Source organism: Lepisma saccharinum, chromosome 22 (genome assembly GCF_977018435.1).
Source record: "Lepisma saccharinum chromosome 22, izLepSacc3.1, whole genome shotgun sequence".
Lineage (NCBI taxonomy): Eukaryota > Metazoa > Arthropoda > Insecta > Zygentoma > Lepismatidae > Lepisma > Lepisma saccharinum.
In genome coordinates, this window is record NC_139250.1 from 17,416,377 (window position 1) to 17,434,373 (window position 17,997).

The 17,997-nt window shown below is 38.9% G+C and overlaps 1 protein-coding gene across 1 annotated transcript; it reads left to right on the plus strand.

Moving 5' to 3' along the window:
- Positions 1 to 5,264: 5,264 nt before the first annotated feature.
- Positions 5,265 to 11,447, plus strand: LOC146004647 (chromosome transmission fidelity protein 8 homolog). Its single transcript, XM_083143556.1, has 3 exons — positions 5,265 to 5,380; positions 9,192 to 9,309; positions 11,141 to 11,447. Exons 1-3 carry the CDS (start codon positions 5,361 to 5,363, stop codon positions 11,399 to 11,401), a joined length of 399 nt encoding a protein of 132 aa, XP_082999682.1. The 5' UTR covers positions 5,265 to 5,360; the 3' UTR covers positions 11,402 to 11,447.
- Positions 11,448 to 17,997: the final 6,550 nt, after the last annotated feature.

A 17,997-nucleotide genomic window follows, 5' to 3' on the forward strand; every position in this document is an offset into this window, starting at 1 on the left:
AGATTGAACATGTGATAAATGCAGTGGCGTAAATAACACCCCTGCAACCACGGGTGCGGGGGAGGGGGGCACACGAGCTTCGGGGCGCAGTAAGGATGATAAACTAAGAAAGACCTATAGTTCATATAAGGTTTACTTTCGGCGTTAAAATATATTTTCAACCGAACATATTATATTTTATGCCTCTACAACTGCAAACAGAAAATGTTAATCACAAGCAGAAAGTGGATTACCAGATTAGAAAAACAAAACTTCATTAGCTGAAGGTTTGCGTAGCCGAAGGGTAGACTAGGCGACATGCTGGCAACGCTGATTTTCGCCCTACTTACAATTTTTGCCAAACGGAAAAGAGAAGTTAAGAAAAAAATCTTCCTCGTCGAAATGATTTTCAAAGCTAAAATTCATCAAAAATTGTTTGAGAAGCACAATGTCAGGAGTGAGAACAAGAATTTGCTTCCATGAAAAAATGCAGAGGACTGCTAATGATCATTTGACAATATCGTAATTTTTGTAATAACAGTCTGTTTTCATATATAATTATAATATATAATTTTTTACAGTTTCTCTGTTGTCTTAACCTTTCGTATCAGTTTTTACATTGATTCAAATTACATGTATGCATTTTCATGTTTTTATATACCTAATATAAATGTTGGCGTGAATTAATATTTTAGAAAAGAAATATATTTGTATATTTTTAAACGAGTATGGGCAAAGAAATGAAAGTAGCGCGGGGGGGGGGGGGGGCGCAGAGCATGTTAGTTACGCTACTGGATAAATGCCTGGCGCCTGGAGCCTACTGATCGACCTGAAGGTGTTTTCAGCTTGGGAGCCCATTATTAACTACAACAAATCGTTTTCATTCTAATATGTTTGCATAAAAGAACATGATAAAGTGATAAGTTGGAATAATAACAAGATAATGATGGACAGAGGAAACGGCACATGTTGTGTTCAACCCTTTTGTCCTCGTAATAGGCTCGCAACAAAGGAATAGAGGCTACATTGGTTATGTAAAATATTTAATCTGGTTCACGTAAATATAAAGAAAGGAAACAAACATCTCTTCGCACATACACAAAGCTATTATTAAGAAAACCACTGCAAAATTTTCGAAAAAGTGCTAGTCACAACACGTGCGACATCAAAGTATCGCTTTGCTTAACATCATATTCTTTCCTTCATGCTTGCTTGCACCCTTCCTTCGACGACGCCTTCTTGTCTTATGCATCTGAAACCACGAAAGTGGTTCTCCTTACATGCTAACCCTCCCTCCTTCATTGTTTTCGGCTCATCTTTCCAAAACCTCAGCAACGTTCTATGGCCAACGCCATGTTACCGACCTTAGCAACGACCGTAGCAACCGGTTGTTTATTGCCAATATGGCCGCACCCATGCGCGGGCCCAGCAGACGACTTGACCAGCGTATGGAGGGCGTTACTACAGTTTTTAACTCGCTCCAAGCTCCCCAATAGGGTGACTGTACGTTTGAAGGACTAGTCAGTGAGCCTTGGTACGAGTTTTTGGAATCGGAACGAGAATTTGGAGTCGGAACGAATCGTTCCGAGGTTTCGTTCCGACCAAACTAGTGATGGGTTCAAGCCGTTCATTTGTGCGAGTCGACTCATGAGCGCTCGCTCACTGAGAAGAGTCGTTCAAATGAGTCGTTCAAAAGAGTCGCCAAGCTTCTTTTTCTCGAAACACATGCCTGAAGAGGGGGAAGGGGGTAGGAGGTGTTGAAGCAGATGATTGTATTTAAGTAAACGAACACAACGTACGTCCTTCAAGATTAATAAATTGTATTGCATTTTTGTGTATATGTGTGTGCGTGTAGCCGACTAGATGGCCAAGATTCTGAAGTAATCGACATTTGATCTTGCCACAGAAGTTCCCGGGTTCTAGTCCCGGTCTGGCCAAGGATATTCTTTACGAGTGTCCCTTCATCTGTATCATCACGCATCATCCTCATCGTCGCGATTACTTAAAATTTGAAGAAAAGCGGCATAAAATAAGAAAAATACAAATACGATTCTGTATGTGTATGGATATACATATATGTGTAAACAGTAAACACACACACACACAAACAAAATTTATTGCACATACTTGTTTTCATTACTCTGCCTCATGAGTGAGATTTTCTATATTTGTATCTTGTTTCAGTTTACATTTCATGCTGCGGATAATGCAAATTATGCAGTACGATAGCATACACAGAAATGCTATATAATTATATCAACCTTTTATTAGTAATAACGTGCATTTACATATTCTTCCTTTTTTTCATTCGATCACTGGTTTTAATATCGCAACAAATGTGAGAAAGCGAGTCAACAAAATGCACTCCAGATCTGCGCTGCGACACATCATCGCTCGTTCACGACTCTTGAAACAGCACGAAGAGTCACAGCACAGTCCCACGACTCTTTCCCCATCATTCGTTCACGACTCTCGAGACGGCACGAAGAGTCATTAAGCACCTTAACGACTCGCTCGCCTTAGCGACTCTTCTGCTCACTCATCGTTCACGACTCTCGAGACGGCACGAAGAGTCGTGGAGCACCTTAACGACTCGCTCGCCTTAGCGACTCTTCTGCTCACTCATCGTTCGCTCGCGAGTCGCGAGCTCTCTTACACAAGGCGCGGCGGCGGCAGTCTCGCCAGCAGACTGGATCTACAGTTTAAAGTAGGATCCACCCGCTCGCTCTCCGCGGATGGCTAACAGCTGTGTTTAAGAAATATATATCGCTCTTGAACATTATCCATGTCCATCCCATATCCATAGCTTTTTGTTGTTCTACAGTCATTCAATATAAGTTTCTGCCAATATCATAATGTATGATCGAATTTCTATAAAGCGGGCCAAATTAAACGTATGTATTTTTTTTTATTGTTGCTTTCTACTAGTAAAACACCTTAACGCGTAGGCTCACCGCAGATGGCCAACAGCTGTTTATATCACTCGTGAACATGACCCATGTCCATCTTACGTAGTTGTTCCTAATTCTGCAGTCATTCAATAAAAGCTTTTTTGCAGTATCATGTACGATGAGATTTATGATTAAACTTCTATATTTATTCTTTAATGCTGTTTTCATTAGTAAAATATTTACACGTTAATGTTAATGAAATATTTCACGTCATATGAAAACGATTTTGTCAGACAATGTTTAAAGTCCACTTTTATGCTCCAATAGGCTAATCGGGTCTCCCCGATGGCGTAGTGATAACGTCGCCGGTAATCAAGGGGTACCGTGTTCAATACAAAGTGGAGGTTCGGATCCTCCTTTAAACTGTAGGTCCAGTCCCGACTATCCTATCTGCACATAAAGGCTAATCGGAATATTGTAATCAAGAGGTCTGTGCCTAACACCTTCTCAAAATTTTTACAAGACTCCCCTAATATTTTTTACTAACATTTAATTTCTTGTAATTTTAGCGCTAATGGTTTGGCCGAACTTGAAACTACAGGACAAATTTGTTGGCTGTTCTTCGCTGCCCGTCATGGGCTGAGGTTGCGCGCTCTCTCTCTGCAAACAACACTCGCGAGTCGCGAGCTCGCGAGTCGACTCTTTCCTTCGTTCAAAGAGTCGCTAAGGTGTGCCACGACTCTTTGAACGAAGGAAAGAGTCGACTCGCGAGCATGCTCCTTCCCCTCTCATCGTACACGGCACGTTTCAGCCAGCTTTACGGGAAAAGGAACAGAGAGGACCCTCCCTCTCCTCTCCAGTCCCCATTTGCTGCCCGCAGAATCGACTTGCTTTCTTTAAAAAATTCCGGCCGCCAGGCGAGTATACACTTGCGCATGCGCCTTCCTCGCAAAATTCGTGGAAAGGAGAGGGAATAATGGAATAATAGTTGCTTGGCGGGCGGAGGAGTCGTGGCACACATACGACTCTTTGAACGTGTCGTTCAATTCTGGTGAACGAGTCGTTCACCGCTCACAAGAGAGAGTCGTTACTTTTGAACGACTCGTTCACGAACGACCCATCACTAGACCAAACAGCCTGGAGAGAGGCAAGGATGCGGGTGTGTTAGAGATACACCTGCACTTCGTAAAATCAAATGTTCGCTGAAATCTGAATCGTAAGAACATCGAATTCTAAAAAGAAAGGGACGTAACTATATATTTGAAGTTTATAAAAATACATTTACATTGAGAGAAGAGCGCAGTAATCATTTGGCATCCATGACAATTTAATTTATTAATTACATTCGAAGGTTCATTTTTCTCCCCCTTTCCCTCCCATTACACAACCTTTATCAAGAATATATACAAGGTAAAAAGAAAATATCAGTTATGAACCATTCCTGTTGTCGACATAAAAGAAATGTATATTTCTAAAAACCCGGTATTGATATATTTACGTCGAATCAATTACACGCAATCGGCCTTTTTTAAATATTTTGTTTTACCATATGGCATATTTTTCTTAGCTTTATTTCCATCGCTTTTAGTGTGATTACTATTTGTTATAGCTAATATCAGTAATAAATGGGAAAAAATGCATGATGATAATTTTCTCCTTTCAAAGTAAAGTAATTACTTGTAATTTCACATTGTTTAGCAGTGCACCCACGAAGTGTAAAACGCTGCAAAATAACATTGAATGGGCCCACCCTTTAGCCGCGTGTAATTAACACACACACATATTACCAGGTCCACAAAACTCCATCCTACATTATTTTCAATTTCCCCCACCTCCTCTCCTGGCAAGGAGGAACGAAACATGAGCCTCGTTCCTCGGAACGAGAGGAAATGATTCCAGGAATCATGATTCCGAAAAGGAACGAGTGAACGAAATCATGGTGGAACTGGAACGAGACGGCCGGAGTCGGACCGACTTGCAGTGGAACGAAAGGAACGAAGGAACGAGTTGGAGGAATCGATTCCTTTAGGTGAGCGGAACGAAAGAAATCGAATCCGCAAAAGGAACGACTTTTCCCATCACTATTCTAGACGACAGCGCCGAGCGCCATATTGAAACGGAAGTAGAAAAGCAAGGATTTTACAATTAGTCCCATAGCGTACAACACAACAAAGTGTAATATATCATTTTCTCGCTCGTGTATATTATATATTAATAAATTAGGATTGTTTTTATGTGATGATGCTCAGTTTAAGCGTTTGATTTCAGCGTTCCTCTAAAACATTTGCTTCTGAACCCACGAATTGACGATTGTGGCGCGGGTCAATTAGGAGAATACAGTTTCCGCTTTTCTTATTTCTGAAAAATTGACTGTCGCTTTTGTTTTTGTTGACGCGCGAAAAGGATGGAGTAGTTTTTAGATTCAGAGATTATTAGCAATATAACTTAAAATTTTGGAGTAAATTCTGAGAGGCAGTAGAATTATGAACAATGCAAATTATAATCAAAATGTAAGCATTCTTTGTGGTTTAGTGGATGATTTTTCTCAAATTAAGAATTTATAATTATTAACATTTACATTTAATGTTGTATTGGATTACGATCTCTTAAATGTCAATTGGTTACATTCACTTTATTTCTGTTCCGTTATAACTTAAAACTAATTCGTTTGAAATCATGGGCGGACGAGCCTAGAAACTGTCTGAGACATTGTAAAATGCTTTAAAAGATTTGGACTTTTAACTACTGTATGGCCCTATCGGCCCAAGTTTCTTTTTTTTATTGTTGCCATTTCATCATGCTACGAATGCAATTTTTACATGAATCGATTTCGATTTACGTCTGTTAACACATACTGTGGAGTTTTAGCGATTACTTACTTAAGATTTTGTTCAATATATGCTTTCATGGTTAGGTTAGGCAGGTCAGGTTTGGTTCTCTCAGCATTAAAATACAGTCTCTAAATGATATTCTACTAAGGTTCCGATTTCCTTCTACATTCGTTCCCACTAGTCTACGATACTAGCCCCGTCTAGTTGGTTGCACGGTGCAACACCAAGTCGTCTAGTTCATTGATTTGGAGTAGAGTAGTGTAATTGGTGTCTGCACTATCTTCCAAACCGGTGTATGGTCACGTGGTGCGTGCTAACTAATCAAATTACCGTTTAAAGCAGCAGACAGGCATTTGTTGAATCTTCTGAACTCTAACACCGCTTTCCGTCTAGTTGGTTGAACATAATTTCCTTCCACCACCCTTGACATTGGATACACCTGCACTGCACCGAGTGTTAAAAAGTGCAGCCAACTGGACGGGGCTACTGTCGCTTGTCAATAGAGAATACCTTGTTCATGAAAAGTTTGCATGCTTGCTAAGGTAATTTTTAAGTAGTTTTTTCAACATAACTTTTTTTCTAATGCAAACAGTGCTCATTACTTCAAGGAAGGTTGAAATTTCGTGTGACAATGATTTCCAAAATTTACGATAATTAGCCTTTCTGCTAGGAGAACCGTTACCTTCAGTCTTTTGGAACAACAATTTGGTATCACTTCGGAAAAGAGTACAAGGAGGTTCGGTATCTTAGTATTTCTCAACGACCATCTTCTTTATATGCATGAAACATTTTTGAGCAGTGTTTACATAAGTTAGATTTGATAGCCATCTTTCTGCAGTTTTTCCTTCATTACACGTATAGACCTATAACATTTTTTAAAGTGAAAAACACACTTCCAGCAGATAACATGTACACCAAATGCTCCTTCTTTCTAGTATTAAATTTTACTACAGATACTGCTTTGTGCAACTTTGCCGACAGATTCGTGTTCTACAAGTTTCAAACATTAATTACCACATATTTTCCAAGTTTCAGGCATCTTCCACATTCTGCATGCAACTTGATCACCCATTTGCAGATGTATAGTTTCATATAGGTGCATTGAGACAGAGTTGCATAATCATGAAAATAGGCCCATTTGCCTGTTGCACTATCCATAAATCTTTTTTGACTGGAGATTGGTTGAAATGGTACATTCAGATGAGAATCCAAACTCAATGTCCACATGCAGTTTTTCCTTTGCTTATACTGAACATAACACATTGCTTTCCCGAAGCAACATTGCCAAGCATACTTCTGTTTTTGCCAGTTGTCTATTTGCATGTGGCCTCCCCGATGGCACAGGGGTAGCATCGTCGCCTTGTAATCAAGGGGTCCTGGATTTGATACCCGCTGGAGGCACAGTGGTTCGGATCCCAGTTTAAACCGTAGATCCAGACCCAATTAGCCTTACTGTGCATAAAGTGGACTTTAAACACCAACTCTATTTGCGTGTGAAACTCCCTCATGTAGGACCACGTGTGCAGTTGTACCCCCGCTGATTCCTGGTGCTGACAATATCGTTGCCCGAGAAGACTTTTTCTCGCTTTACAGTACATTTGTACCCAACACTCATTTGTTTCATCTCGGAACAACGTTCGGTACCTTTCGACTCCAAAATTCTCGATTTCAGTCGAAGAAAATTCAACTGATCGCGGTTTCCCAGCTGCCAGTTGGAGTTGCATTCAGTATAGTATTGGCTGATGCCTAAAAGAACCAGATATAGGATTGACTAATTTGCACTTTTTACGTAATGGGAAAATCTGCAACATCTCACCCATAAACTAAAAGGATTGAATTGAAGGGCTCAGGTGTAAAACATGGTAAGTGATATTTTGGTCATGTTCCACCCCTTCAATTATTGAGTGAAATTGCTGTCATACAATTTTCTTTGGACTTAGTGAATTGGTAAACACAACACAAAAACAATTTATGTACGTTGTAGCTTCTAATAACTTTTCTTTCTTAATGAACTCAGAAATGATCAAAATGTCACTTACCATATTTTACACCTGTACCCTTAAAAATTTAATCTTGTAAAGTTGTTACTATTGTGAATAAACTTGTTTTCTTTACTTGAATTAGTTGATCATCTTACATTTTAACAAGAATAACAAATTGTTTCTAGAGATTTTTTCAGATGATGGTAGAATACACAAAACCTATCTAGAGTATATCTGAAAAGTTCTGCATCATAGGCCAAATAGTAAAATTGACAGCAGTGTGGCTGGCACATTCTGAACATTTGACCTGGTTTACCATAATAAATCTTATTTAATCTACATATTTGTTATGTATATATTAATTCGATATAACAAAAGTAAAACAATAATAGAAGTCTTGACAACTTCAAATTTTCCAGCAATTTTTACATACATGAAAAATGTTGGTTTACCGGCAGTAAACCTAATAACATGGGTTGACAGTGTTTTTTTTTTAGACTTACCATGCTTCCTGAACACTGGATTGCTCAGTGGGCTCCACACTCACCGGATTTAAATCCATTGGACTTTGCATCCTCAATGTATCTGAAATCCCAGGTGAACAGCATGAAGATTCACGATCTGGCTCACATTCACACAAGGATCAATGACGATTGCCATGTCGTAGTTCCAGATTATGTTCCCTTTGCGCTCAACAACCTGCAATTTCACATACAGACCTGCGTGGAACTCAACAGAGGTCATATTGAACATATACAGTGATGAGGACTTTTTAGACACCTTGTATTTCTGGTTTCCACTTGCCAAAAGGAATAAAGATAAAACATGAAATCCAACATATTTACGTAAATATCTTATTTCGGACTTCGGGGGACAGTTTTGCACAAGGTGGGCATTTATGTCAGTAATGTCGAAATATGAACTGCTGAGAGATTCAAGAGAGAGCATGAATTCCTCCCCATGTTGGAAGTGGTTTTTAAAGTTGATTAAGGCAGATACGATCTGTGAAAAATGTGATGAATAAGTATGTACAGGATCCCATATATTTCTTATGGAAAGGCAACTTCAACTTTTAGTTAAGTCTAATGAAATGGACATTTTGACTTTTCCAACCACAAATGAAATATTGAGCACGTTCTTTTTCCGTTCATATGTTTTTCTATGCCATCAGAAATTTGATACTCCCAAGACAACAAGTTAAATAATATTATAAACGTAATGCTAAGTTTTCTCCCCCCATACAATCATCCGACGCACAGACTTCTTTCCCCAGGTCACCACAAGGAAAGGTTGATAGGGGAGGATCAGTTTTGGGTTCTCGCAACTCGCTGGATGTAGAAACTGTTCCTCATAGCCTAAATGAGAAAACAAAAACATGAATTTCTTTTTAAAAATGCAAAATGTAATTTTAAAAAACTTCTTCTACAATCCAAAATATCTAACTGGTTGTAGGTAAAAAATAATTCCATAAATTCCAATAAAATTTAGTTTTTCTCTCTTTTTTCCAGTGCAGAGGATGACTCACCAGCAGATTGGGCAATTATCGAGTTGCAAGGAGATTTGGAATCACGACACGAGGAGTCATTATTGGGGAAATTTATTGGTGATCTCCATTATACAAAAAAGGTATGAAACAATTGAGTTGAGGAAAATTGCATTCGGAATAAATGAAGGGCCAGGGGGAAAAACGATGAATGTTCATTCGAGACGATTTGCCAGGAAATGAAAAACAAAGTATATCTTTCCATAAGTACGTTAATATATGCCAAAATAATAATGCGTTTTTCAGGCACTTCTCATCGTTTCCCAACCAAGGCCGTTCTCATTCTTATAGTACAGCTTCTGGAACTATCAGATGGCGCTGCGATCTCAAAATGGTCGAAAAATCGACATTCATATTTTTTCCCCCTGACCCTTCAAATGTCATTTGTAAATGTATATTTTCAAACATTAGTTATATGTATGGTCACTATGGTATATTTGGCAGGATATTATAAATTGAAGAAATGTGAATCTTTTTTCTATTATTTAGGTTAATTATTACACCATTACCAGCCATATTTTCCTACCAAACTTCTATGTGTGGTCAATAATAATGATTTGTGGCATAAAATATATTTTTTTCTATTACAAAAATTTAGTTAGGGTCAGTAATACTATTTAGACATCTTGAATTTTATGTAATCAACAACTTAAGAAATCATATATAGGGTGAGGCAGTCAAATGGGAAGATTTAAAAAAATCACAAAAAATAGAGATAGTTAGTTAATTTTTGAACATGAATGTACTGTACACGAGTTGAAATTGCTAGTGTACCTGAAAAATGTTTTTTTTTTTTTTTTTAATATGGTGTCGGTAAGATGGCGTCCTTGGTTTTGCACACATTGTCGGAATCTCAGAGTAAATCCGCCCATGATGTTATGCTGACATATTGGTAACCTTTTTCCTGCCTGTCCTCGATGACTATGACCCAGATGAAGAAACACTCTTCCAGCAAGATGGTGCAACTAGCTATACTGCCAGTGTCTATAGACTCGCATTTCGTGATCGTCTCATCAGTACATTCGGTGATATCTCGTGGCCTGCCCGTTCACCTGATTTGTTGGCTCCTGACTTTTTCCTTTGGGGTTACCTCAAATCCAAAGTATTCAAGGACAACCCTCCCAAGAACCAGGGATGACTTGAAGGAGCAAATTCGGCAACAGATCCACAACATTCCGTTGGAGATGCTACGAAGCGTCGTGGGTGGATTTACTCTGAGGCTCCGACAACGTGTGCAACACCTAGGACTCCATCTTACTGATACCATATTAAAAAATGAACATTTTTCAGGTACACTTGTAATTTCAACTCATGTACTGTACATTCATGTTCAAAAATTAACTAATATTTGCTCTCCATTTTTTGTGAATTTTTTAAATCTTCCCATTTGACTGCCTCATCCTATATTTTCCTTCAAAAGTTTCGATTTTTGTTATTCAGTGTTGCTTTCCTTCCACTCTTTGTTAAATACATTGATGATATGTTGGGACACTCACAAAGAACACCCACACCAGTATTCAAACCTGGGACCCCTTACATCATAGCACTCCACCGCCAAGGTCAGCTATAAAATACAAGAATAAATTCCTGTGCAGACATTAATTTAGATGTAAGCTTATACAGCAGAAACTCGATTTTACGTTTTTTTCAGGGGACCAAGCTGAAAAAACTTAAAATGCGGGAAAATTTTATATCATTTTGCTCTATTGGGACCATGAATATTAAATGTACGTGGGAAAATGTTACGAGGAACGTAAAATCAGGGTTCCGCTGTATATTTACAAAGGATACCAATTGTGGAAAAGAGTTTTTAATTGGTACTTAAATGTTAAGCAAAAAAATTAAAAGGTCAGAAATACTTTAAAATTATGATACAGCTACAAATGCATAACGATAATTATTATTATGTTGCAGGATATACCAATATTGATAATTGGCCACCACATTCTGTATGGAAAGATGATAACACTAGACAAGCCATTTGCTATTCTAGAAAAGAAAGTGATTGGCTATAATCCTGCAGGAGAAGACCACATGGAGCCTAATGCTGAAGAAACCTCAACATACGACAAAGGCACAGAGACAGAATATATTGTGAAGGCTATTGTAAAAAAAAAGTTGCTGTTCAAAACACGGCCAAAACCTATTATAGCTAATGTTCCGAAGAAAGTTTAGTGTAAGTGAATTTTAATTCTGATATCATTGCAATAAATAATAAATTATGTTCATTTTGTGAACTTTGATTTGTACATATTGTTCTTTCTGTGGTACAAGCTGAAAGTTAATAGAAATTAAATATATTTCACAATATCCATTATACATAAGAATAGGATAAATGAGCCACTAAGGCGTGTCACAAATGCTTCACTTTACTCTTTTTAGTAGAATATCATTTGAAGCAATGGCTTAAACCAACTTTATTATTTCATGGCACCCTTTGTGTTTCAAGATTTTTTCTGTGGCATCCAAGTCAGAATGTAGGCCTATCAAACATAGCACTCAATTAGTGTGATTAGGTTGCTTGCCTTAATTTTAAAAATAAACATATACAAAGGCTGTTGCAGAGAAGGTGAGACAGATTTTTTCCTGGCTTGGCAACACTGCCTATGGTTTCGGCACTAGTCGCGTTGTGTAGGATGACTCATTCTGTTTCCGTTGCAAGTTGTCACATGTTTTGAAACCACGTTAGTGAGCAGCTGTGTTGATTTACGTGGAACTTGTTTCGTTTACCCCTCCAGGTTTTTGTGTATAACATTGCTTTTCGCGATGAGTATTCAAGATGAACAATGACATGCCATAAAATTTTGTTGGCGTTTAGGGAAAAGTGCTGCGCAAACATATGCAATGTTTCAACAGGCATATGCTGATCAAGACAGACTGAGTAGAGCCACAGTATTACCAAGGAGTCATTGAGACACTGCGCCAGCACGTAGCAAAAAAGAGGCCGCATTTGAAGAACTCCTTCAGATTGCACCACGATAACGCACGCCCGCATACCGCGTGGGCTTTTCAGGATTACGCGACAAAGAGAAAAATAGAAATTTTCCTGCATCCAGCATATATCCCGGACCTTGCACCCTGAGACTTTTGGCTATTTCCACTTTTAAAGGCCACTTTATGTGGTTGTCATTTCATGACGAACAAAGAAGTGATCACCGCAGCGCAAGTTTTCTTCAGTTCACTACCTGATGACGAATTTTCAAAGACATTCACAAAATGGAAGAAGAGTATGGACGCTTGCTTAGCTGTCAATGGTGCCTATTTTGAAAAAGATGTACGGCTACTCGATATGGCTGATTCGGAATAAAAATTTTGTGGTTTGTAATTTTCTGTTTCATTTTAATGATTCTTGGAGGGGTCCATGTACAGTCTTAGAAAAAAATACCTGGGCCACGGGACGTAGAATTTCGTAACGTCTTAAAGCCTGTTGTTTATGCAACCCAAATAACAAAATATTCGCTTAAGTTTGCCTGGTGATTCTGAGTTCTCGGGAAGGATTGAGCTTTGATAGCATGAGTCACATGACTCGTGCCCCAGCCACAACAAACAGCTGGGTGCTACGATGCCTCCAGAAGAAAATTTCAGGAACTGGTTTCTTGACAAGACCTACTCGTAAAGAAATACTATTCTTTCAAGTGATATTAGAGTCATTGTCAAGAGGTTCGCTGAAATGATGGTTCTCATCACAGACCACATGCCACACGTTAATTGTTTAAGTCCAGTTCATGCACTGGACCTACAGATTAAAATGGGATCCGAACCAAATGCCTCTCTATTTGGTATTGAATTCGGAAGCCTTTCATTACATGGCGAAGACGTTACCACTACGACATCAGAGAGGCAATGGAACCCCTTGAGAAAGAGATAAGCGAAAATTACTACGTGACAAACCATATTTGCCCGTAAATTTTAAAAATAAGACAATATTTTGTACTGACAGTTTCGAACCGTGGGAGAGGCATATATTTTTTTGTACCATCGTCCATTTCACGAGTTTATAATTCTTCCTCACCTACACGAGTAACGTGAGTGGTAGAAGAAAAGCGAAGTAAAATAACTGAAACAGAAATAAAAGGAAAAAGCGAAATAAATTTTATTCATAATATTCTGCAGTCACTTGAGTTGTATTCACGGGATGCTATCTTTAAAGAAAGCCGTGGTCTCTTCCTTGTCTTTTTTGCTTTCTTTGTGCTCTTGCTTCCCCCGTCACGATTGGTCTAAAACTAATTAATGCGACGTTAATTAAACAATCCAAACAACGAAACAATGCACAATCAACTGCACAAAACAACATTCCAAATGTTTTCGAATCGGAAAACAATTGAGATGCTGTAAAATGACTTAAGATGCAGTAATAAAGTGGGAATTCGGTACCGTATAGAATTAAATCGGTAGAGATGTTCGATTTGATTGGATGTTTGTTATTTAGATTTGCTATTCTTTCACTTTTGGCAAATAGCGACGATGAAGATGAGTGATGCTATGATGAAATTGATGAAGGGACACTTACCAAGGACACCCACGCCCAAGTCGAGATTCTAACCAGGGACCCATGGCATCGTAGCGCGCTGTGCTAGCCACTCCTCCATGGAGTGGACATTATAGCATATTTTGTGTGCTCAATTGGGATCAATCAATGGAATGAATAGGCATATTATATGATTAATAAATTCATATCATAATACCACGTCATATTATTCGGCACGAAGTAACATCAGAGACATTCAATCTTGCATTTTTGCCTTTCAACTAATTCTTTGAATTCAGGTTAATCACAACAATAAGATAAATTATGAAGCAAATGATAGTGAATGTGGGATATTATTACGAATTACCTGACAGAAACAACATTAAGCAGGCTCGGTGGTCAAGCTCATTAAGTGATTGACATTCGATATCGTCGCCAAAGTTCCCGGGTTTGAGTACCGTCCTTGTCGGGGGTGTTTGACTATTTCGTCATCAATTTCATGTAATGGTCACTCGTCCTTATCGTCGCGATCATCGAACAGGGAATAAAAATTATAAAAATAAATACGATGGAAGAGTACTTATTTCATCTCTCACGAAATCTCCTACAAAACCGGAATATATAAAATACATGTATATTCATTCACATACATTTGCGATTTCTATATTTAACTAATCGAGACCGAGAACGGGAGAGCAATTTTCAATTCGACAAACCGAGAGACGGAGAAACTGTCAAGTCTCGTTTCTTCTTGGCACCTCCGTAATCGAGTTGTTCTGTTTGTCATTGGCTTTGTATTGGCAATTATTGCCAGTATTCTTCCCCTGCAGGTAAACCATAACGATGAATTATGATGAAATGAAGCAGATAAAAGGGCAAGAACAAGAAAGTCATGCCTGTTCGGGACTCCAACCCAGAACCTTATGTAACGAGATTTGAAATTCTGGAGAAGGCGTCCGTGTTTCGCTTGGTTTTCTCTTTCCTCTACTTCTCTTATATTATCATACATGTATAATAAAAATGGATCTGATACGATATGTTGCGATTCATAATTGTGCTGGTTAGATGCTACAGATGTGAACTCCAAACTGCAATATATTATTCCCTTGTGTTTCGTATGTGGTTGAACATGAAATTTTCTTACACTGTGACAATTTCTTTCTTAGTTTTGGTTTGGTGCACAGATATGCTAATCTGGACTCGACCTTCAGTTTAAAGTGGGATACTAACCACTATGTGCATCCACCGTGTATCAAACCCGGGATCCACTGATTACAAGGCGACGACGTTATCACTACGCCATCGAGGAGGCCCCATGACAAAATGTTATTCACTCGATCTCTACCATAATTTATTTCATCATTTACATTTTCGATTTCTTCTTCTTTTTTCCTTTTGTTAACTACTCTTATAAAACTCTTTTTGCGTCTTCGAATTTCTTCTTGTTTCAGGAAAAAATAATACATGCAGGCTGTATAAAAATCCCCCGTTCAAATAGATAAAACGTTCACTCTCGAGAACTAATTTACATGTTTATCACTAAAGTAACCATTAGGAAGGAAACTATTGAAATGGTAACTGATATAACTGCAGATGAAACAATACTTACAGCCACTAACGAAATATCTATTCTTGTGTAGCCTCACAGACAAGTATATGGTGAGTCATTCACTCTTGCTGACTACGGGCGAAGGTCACTGGACTAAAGGGTGGTGGCAAGCAAGCACGCTTCTGCTCTACCAAAGACGAGGTCACGTGTTCCAGTTATCAATGGCGTACGAAATAAGGAGGAACACAGCTATCTGTCGTATGTTTTGGTCCCGTCATTGCACTTTATCGTAGTGGCCTTGAAGTTCCCTCAGGGCACTCCTACGTAAAGGCTTCTCAGCTAGAAGGATATCTTCCCCATTGAGTGGAGGAAAAGTGGGTGCGTATAGAGGTCCTTCAACTTTCGTATTCTTTTTCATTTCAGAACCCGTGCTGTATCGTCGACTTAATCCAATCTATCCGATGTAGGTTTTAGGTTCTGTTTCTGTTCGGTGATTTCACGTTGTCTTCCTGCTTATGTTATTCGCGACGAAGGTTATGGATTCGATAATCTGGACAATAACGGGATTGTGTTAGTTGCTTGATTTGGTGTCTTAAGTCCACTTTATGTCCTGTTAGGCTAATCGTGAATGGACCTATAATTTAAAGGGGGATCCGAACCACTATGTTCCTCCACCGAGTATCGAACCCGGGATCCCTTAATTATAAGGCGCCCACGATCCCACTGCGCCATCGGGGATTGTGTTCGAAACGAATGAATCAAATTTGAGTGATATGATATGCAACCATTGGAAGACTATTGAAAGAAAGCCAGTTTTTCTACTGCAGACAGGAAACCATAAACATGGAAGAGAAGCTTATATTCTATGAAACCTGATGCTATGTGCTCGAATACTGGCTAAGGGTATAATCCATAGAGGCATAGCAACGTTAAACAACCTCTTATATGATACATATAGGTTTAAAAAGGTCAAAATACAAAGATTGTGTGCGCCTCACTGATGGCGTAGTGGTAAGGCCTTGTAATCAAGGGGTCTGGGGTACGATACCAGGTGATCGCACATAGTGGTTCGGATCCCACTTTAAACTGTATGCACTTCAGATTAGTCTATCTGTGCCGGTGACTCAGTCGGTAACGCGTCTGACTACCATGCTATAGGTCCCGGGTTCTATTCCCGGCCGGTTCAAGCCCGGGAACTTTTCTAACGTTGGAAGCGGCCCCAGCGCCCACCCAGCGTCGAATGACATGGGTACCTGGGGGAAACCCTGGTGGTAAAGGCGGTCAGGGGCGTGATGCTGATCACATCACCCCCACTCACGAACGAATCAAGAAAGTGTGGGGCGTTACCCCCACACCCCCTATACCCCTTCATAGCGTAGCGCCAAGCACAGGTGAGAACTTTACCTTTTTTTTTTTTTGCATACAGTGGACTTACAACAAAATTTCAACTTGCGATAAAGATTATGATAAGGTATTAAAGAATTGGGTCTAACACATTTTTTTATTGTTTACCAATGACATTATTAACTAATATTCTTAATTTCAGTTTCAAGATGAAATCGGCTACGAAATAAAAGGAGTGGGTTCATATTTCTGTTACGAAATTCCACTTTTGTAGTAGACCTGTGCCACACTAAGTTGTGACAATAAACAAATCTGAGACACTTTCAAAGTATTAAATTTCTATCTACGTATTTGGGAAAAATCTTTCAATATAATACTTTTTTGGACGCGTCAAATCATAGTATTTAATTCCTGTTTTAGCAGCTTTAAGAAACCTGATTTTGGGGGGGGGGTTCCAAATGCCCTTTCTGCTCCCTTCAAGTTACGCCTATGACAAACAGGAATTCAAAGTAAAAGACTGTCCCGACTAAATCGGGAGACACGTCTGATAGATTTACAATTGGGAAAATCATAATTAAGCGTGTAGTTGAAAACAACCTATTTTCATATATTGCATGCAGCTCTACTTTTTCTGCAATGTGGATCAAGAACTGGGGACGTGGAGAAGCACAACACTCCACGTAACCAATAGTCACTTGACCCTCTTTGCTTTCCTGTCATGTTGACCTTCGCGTGGAACACATTTCTCGGTGTTAAGACAGGCAAAATCACCCGATCATCGAAGGGTGCAATATGTGTTACCTACCCTCCTGCATTACTTGCTCCTATTAAAGCCTTATGGGGAAGAACTTTTTTCCATGACTGTACATGCTTGTCTTTTAACTGCTACGCAGTCATGACTTTTTGACCTATTGCGCTCATTTTGGTCTCAATCGGCAGCTAATGAACCAAATATTCACCCTAGTACATTTGCTAGCCAATGGAGGTTGCTGTTTTCCTATACAAGAATTAGTCTCACCTTCTCTGCGACAGCCTTTGTATTACATATTCAGAAGCATTTTACATGTAAAAAGTACTAAATAAGCACATATTTGGAATAAGTGTCATTTCAGTAAAAATATTGGTACATTTCCCAGTGCCAGTAAGTCAGCCAGGGTGCCATGGTGCACACTATGGGAACCACTGGCTTAAACCAATTAGTGGAAATGAAGACTACATTTTATCCTCATCAATTATTTTTTTCTGCAGAAATTGATGAAATATGTACAATAGTGGTTACACGTAGAGACCAGATGTTTGGCACTAAAAATATTCAAAGTAAGTAGGCAAAAAGCACTAAAAACTTGCTACGAAATAAAAAAAATCTTTAAATCATGCTCTAAGAGCAGATTTCCATTTCACAGTTTGTAC

Coding starts and splice junctions, on each gene's coding strand:
- LOC146004647 (XM_083143556.1), top strand. CDS start 5,361: ATGCAAATTATAATCAAAAT. Junction 5,381..9,191: donor ATGCAAATTATAATCAAAAT/GTAAGCATTCTT, acceptor TCTTTTTTCCAG/TGCAGAGGATGACTCACCAG. Junction 9,310..11,140: donor ATCTCCATTATACAAAAAAG/GTATGAAACAAT, acceptor ATTATGTTGCAG/GATATACCAATATTGATAAT.